Below are 6,000 nucleotides of genomic sequence, written 5' to 3'. Positions count from 1 at the left end.
TTATCTGGCCCAGTGGTTCTTAAGAAGATTTTCAAAGATTTTTTTTCTATATTTTGCTATGTAAATCTTGGTTCGTCAGTTGTGGCCAAGCGCGACCCTCGTTGGTCATGATTTGAACAATTTAGAATCTACATTATACCAGGATGCTTCCACACTTGATTATCTCCCCTTGCGAGGGGATTTGGCCCTTCATTTTAACAATTTAAATTTCCCTTCACCCAAGGATGCTTTGTACAAAGTTTAGTCAAAATTGGCCCAGTGGTTCTTGAGAAGAAGTCGAAAAATGTGAAAAGTTTATCGACGGACAGACAGACGGACGGACAACAGACAAAATGTGATCAGAAAAGCTCACTTGAGCCGAAGGCTCAGGTGAGCTCAAAAGTTTTCAACAACATCATTGACAACAACAGAAAATGGATAAATTTTAATCAGGTAAGTTCATTTGAGCCTCCGGCTCAGGTGAGCTAAAAGTTTACATATACTACACAATGGCCATAACATTGGCTTTTGTGGGCAATTGAATCAGAAGAGCTTAATTCGGTCCATTTGTTTACATAGTATTTAGTCTTTTTTTTCAAAAAGTTCATACTGTATGACTTAATATGACTCTAGTGAAATGATCCATGATCCAATTCCATCATACAATTTAGTAATACATGTATTCATCACAATCAATGAAGACAATGAATAAAGAATACCTTGGATGCTATCCTTCACATCAAAGACATCTGTGTGGATATCGACTCCTCTGGTTGAACTGATATTTTTCTTTATTTCTTCCAGGTCAATGCCCTTCAGTCTCTCTAACAATGTGGTTTTACCACTACCAGCACACCCTATTATCATTCCAGAGGCATGGAACATGGTTGTCTTCCCTTTTTTTAAATTCTCAATGAAATTCTTCACAGATTTATCTCCCCTTAAGATGATCTGCATTGGTATTCCTACTGTATTGACAAAATACAAGTAGAACAGATCTTAGCTGCAGATCTGTAGCATTACGGTTCTATATATTTGTCTTAGACTATAATGCTACAGATCCCCAAATGCAAAAAGGTGCAAACCCTTGGGTCATGGTCAATCTTTGTGTGAAATGAGAACATACCAAGTTTACCATAAGACAGATATGGACCAGAGACAAATCATGAAATTTTACTTCCAGTGACCTTGAACTTTCCCAAATGATTTGGGTCAAGGTCATGACAAACCCTTGGGTCATGGGCAATCTTATTGTGAAATGAGAACCTACCAAGTTTATCCATAAGAAAGATATTGACCAGACACAAATCATGAAATTTTACTTCCAGTGACCTTGAACTTCCCAATTGACCTGGGTCAAGGTCATGACAAACCCTTTCGTCATGGTAAATCTTTGTGTGAAATGAGAACCTACCAAGTTTATCCATAAGAAAGATATGGTCCAGACATGAATCATGCATTTTTTTTTCCAGTGACCTTGAACTTCCCCAAATGACCTTGGGTCAAGATCATGATACACCCTTAGGTCATGGGCAATCTTTGTGTGAAATGAGAACCTACCAAGTTTATACATAAGAAAGATATGGACTGGACAAGAATCATAAAATTTTTCTTCCAGTGACTTTGAAATTTCCCCAAATGACCTTGGGTCAAGGTCATGACAAACCCTTGGGTCAAGGGCAATCTTTGTGTGAAATGAGAACCTACCAAGTTTATCCATAAGAAAGTACTGTAGATCATGGATATGGACCGGACAAGAATCAGGAATTTTTTCTTCCAGTGACCTTGAAGTTCCCCAAATGACCTTGAGTCAAGGTCATGACACACCCTTGGGTCATGGGCAATCTTTGTGTGAAATGGGAACTTACCAAGTTTATCCATAAGAAAGATATGGACCGGACATGAATAATGAAATTTTTCTTTCAGCGTCCTTGAACTTCTCCAAATGACCTTGGGTCAAGGTCATGATACACCCTTAGATCATAAGAAAACGTTTGGTGAAGTAGTAGATTGTAATATTCCTCCGGAAGAAAAATATGGACCGGACATATTTGCACAGACAGACGGACAGCTAGACAGACAGACAAGGTGATTCCTATATACCCCCCCCCCCAACATTGTGTGCGGAGGGGTATAGATAAGATCTAAAAGCTTAAATTTATAGTTATAGATGAAATCACAGACAAATACATGTAATTCATTTACTTCTTTTGTTAAATTTTGTCCGAGTAACCGTCTGAAAATAGACTTACCTTTCTTAAATACAACTTCATGGAATGACTGGTCCTCCATTGTTGGGTGCGTGAAAATGTCTTCTCCAAGACGTTTTAAAAATTCCTCATTTTTATCTGGCAGTAACCAACAGCAAACCTCATCTTCTCTTCTCCGATAATTCCATGATCTACAGTACTCAGCTACGTTTTCTTTCTCTGCCCCAGTCAAGAAAACTTCAGTAAAGCCAGAACTCTCTAAGAACTTCAGGAAACTGATATTTTTGAAGAGCTCATTGGAAAAACTTATCTCTGATTCACTGAGTTTCAGGATTGGTTTGTATTTTTCTAAATCTGTTAGAGCAAATGTCTTTGTGACTTCCTTGGAAAGAAATCTTTCGGCAACAGCATTATATTTGGTCATCCAGTTTACTTCTTTCATGTTTATTTTGTAAGAATTGGAAAGAAGAAGGCACATCAAAAGTGTATCTCCATCTACAAAATAAACAAGAAATATATAAAGGTAATTGACTGATTGATTGTATGTTGTTTAACATCCCATTCGAGAATATTTCACTCATGTAGAGATCACACCATATACCAGTGAAATTTTTTAAATTTTGACCTTAACTCGGCACTCAGGGCCATTGAGCATCTCAATACTGTACATATAATTGATCTCTCTAGTACATTTATTCAATATAACTGAGAAAGGGGTTGTCATGGAAGCCTAATTAACATGTTTATCTGCTAATGTTGTCACAATGATCGATTTATAACCGATAATCAATCGGTAAGGCTGACAATTTTAGACAATCGATTATAATTGATATATTTCAGCACACGTACTTGTCAGATCTTTTTATTGTTTTCTTACTTTTATTTCAAGCCTTTGGCTCAAAAGACCTATTAAAAGCAGCTCTTGTAATCAATGTAAATAATCCATATATCTTCCAAGTGTTGGCAAGATATTCAATACAAGAGGCCCAGGGGCCACAGCGCTCACCTGAGCACATCGGGCTTGAATTTACTCCCCCCCTCCAGGCGTTCATCATTTGAACAAACTAGAATCTACACTACCTGAGGATGATTCCATATAAATATCACTAATCATAGCTTTGAAGTACTTGAAAAGAAGATTTTAAAAGGTTTCCCTATATATCCCTATGTAAAACTTGGGTCAGCCATTTTGGCCCCACCCTAGCCATGGGGGTCATGATTTGAACAAACTTGAATCTACACTACCTGAGGATGATTCCACATGAGTTTCATCTTTCCTGGCCCAGTGGATCTTCAGAAGGATTTTTAAAGATATTTCCTATATATTCCTATGTAAAACTTGGGTCGGCCATTTTGGCCCCACCCTTGCCCCGGGGGTCATGATTTGAACAAACTTGAATCTACACTACCTGAGGATGATTCCACATGAGTTTCATCTTTCCTGGCCCAGTGGTTCTGGAGAAGAAGATTTTTAAAGATTTTTCCTATATATTCCTATGTTAAACTTCGGTCGGCCATTTTGGCCCCACCCTTGCCCCGGGGGTCATGATTTGAACAAATTTGAATCTACACAACCTGAGGATGATTCCACATGAGTTTCATCTTTCCTGGCCGAGTGGTTCTGGAGAAGAAGATTTTTAAAGATTTTTCTTATATGGGTCATTTTCAAAAAATGTCCACTTTTTAAATAACATATTTTTGAAAAATGAAAGTGGTTTTACTATGATTTTTTCAACTTTATTTGAATAATATAGTAATAAACTCCTAAAATCCACTGCATTGCATAAAAGAAAAATATTTCTTTTAAAAAATATTGACATTTTATCTTAGTCATTTAAATTTTAATGTCCTTCCTGTTACTTTCATAAAAAGAGCTGTAAAACTCTATTTCAAAATTTTTTATCTAATAATCTTTTGTATATCGTCAAAAAATGAAAAAAATATCATTGAATGCCAAGATGTTTGACATTCATCTAATATATGAGCGTTTAAAAGCATGTCAAACTACCATATAACAAACAGAAGCAAAATCTATGGGTTTTTCTTCATGAAAAGCCTTATTGCTGAATATTTATATGCTATAGTTGAAAAAAACATTCTTGTACATTATTTTTGTGATAAGAATAAACAGTTACAGAAAGTTATTTGAACAGGTGCTCTTCCAAAGCAATTTAAACTAGGAAAATATACTGGTAGCAGTAAGGACTCAGGTAACAGGAAGGACAAAACAGTAACAGGATGGACAAAACAGTGTAAGAGGATGGACAATGAAATCTACATTTGAAATAAAAATTGACTTTTTTTTTTAACTTTATTGGTTAGGAAAAGAGAAATAAATGTAGAATAAAAACATGATTTTGTCAAATCTGGCAAATTCGAGACAACAAAAGACATTTATGTCCATCCTGTTACGAAATTTAATTGTAAAGTGCTATTAAAATATTTATCACTTCATTTTTTGTTTATTAAAGGTACTCTATGCTGTTGCAAAACTAAGAATTTTTCATAATTTTAAGAAAAAGAAATGATAAAACTTAAATCGGTATATAAATACCAGGATAATTAGTCCCTCCTGTTACAAATTCTGTCCATTCTGTTACAAGAGTGCATGTTTAAGTAATAATGGCACTATTTGAAGCACTAACATATTTCAATATGATTTACGAAGTTTTTTAACATGTGTTATTAAACTTATATTACTTAGAAAAATAAAAGTAATTGTTTTTATTGTTAAAATTTAAGATATGAAGTCCAGTTTTCCTTACTGTTACCATATTAATGGTAACAGAAATGACAGTAACAGGATGGACATTATTCATATAAATCACCCGTTATTTAGTATAACGTACTCTTTTTGCATCATGGAGACATTGAAACAATTTCTCTGTAGCTTAGTATATCTAATTGTTTTAGCAGAATAAACAATTTAAAGAGTACTTGCATATTAAGAAGGTAACAGATAGGACGTATTTTAATTATACTCTACCAATAAGACAAACGTATCGACCTTTGAACCCTTTCTTTACTCACTTTCAAATCATGGCGCGCATAAACTTGAGACAACAGAAAATGATGATATATTGTGGATCATGAAAACAGTTCCTAGGAAAGTGAGATAACTTTTATTTTAACATTTTCTTTTTGGTAACAGGAATGACATAAACTGGAGGGACATGTCACTTCCTGAATGTTAAATGCACAATACTAGTATTTAGTGGGCGGCATAAGTAAAACAATCATATTAAATTAATCTGTAAATAAATCCAGTTAATATGACGTGCAAAATTTGTACATATCTTCACGTGGTAATATTTTCCCTATCATTTAAATAAGCACGTTATAAAATTTTTGTTAATGTGACATGGTTTTGCTGTTAAATTTTACTCGGAATGCATAGAATATTTTTTATAAAACACCTGGGAGATGATCATAAAATAACTTTTAAGCTGTATGACCATGTATATTAACCAACGGGAAAAAAACTTTCACTCTAAAATTTGTTTTTCCTATTTTTCTGATCAAAAGACAAAAAAGTGGACTTTTTTTGAAAATGGCCCATATATCCCTATGTAAAACTTGGGTCAGCCATTTTGGCCCCACCCTTGCCCCAGGGGTCATGATTTGAACAAACTTGAATCTACACTACCTGAGGATGCTTCCACATGAGTTTCATCTTTCCTGTCCTAGTGGTTCTTGAGAAGAAGATTTTTAAAAAAATTTCCTATATATTCCTATGTAAAACTAGGGTCGGCCATTTTAGCCCCACCCTTACCCCTGGGGTCATGATTTGAACAAACTTGAATCTACACTA

General features: G+C 34.8%; 1 protein-coding gene across 1 annotated transcript in view; it reads right to left on the bottom strand.

The window, feature by feature from the left end:
* Window positions 1–597: 597 nt before the first annotated feature.
* The window catches only part of LOC134279934 (uncharacterized), a 28,911-nt gene continuing 23,508 nt past the window's right edge, over window positions 598–6,000 (bottom strand). The window contains exons 8-9 of the mRNA XM_062762344.1: window positions 2,232–2,684; window positions 598–947 (exon numbers count right to left, since the gene is read on the bottom strand). Coding sequence (XP_062618328.1) covers window positions 598–947; window positions 2,232–2,684 — 803 coding nt within the window. The remainder of the gene's footprint in view (window positions 948–2,231; window positions 2,685–6,000) is intronic.

The sequence above is a fragment of the Saccostrea cucullata genome, unplaced genomic scaffold, assembly GCF_032062105.1.
Source record: "Saccostrea cucullata isolate Sc308-1 unplaced genomic scaffold, CSIRO_AGI_Scuc_v1 ctg2723, whole genome shotgun sequence".
NCBI classification, from domain to species: domain Eukaryota; kingdom Metazoa; phylum Mollusca; class Bivalvia; order Ostreida; family Ostreidae; genus Saccostrea; species Saccostrea cuccullata.
This window is presented reverse-complemented; position numbering and strand designations above follow the sequence as displayed.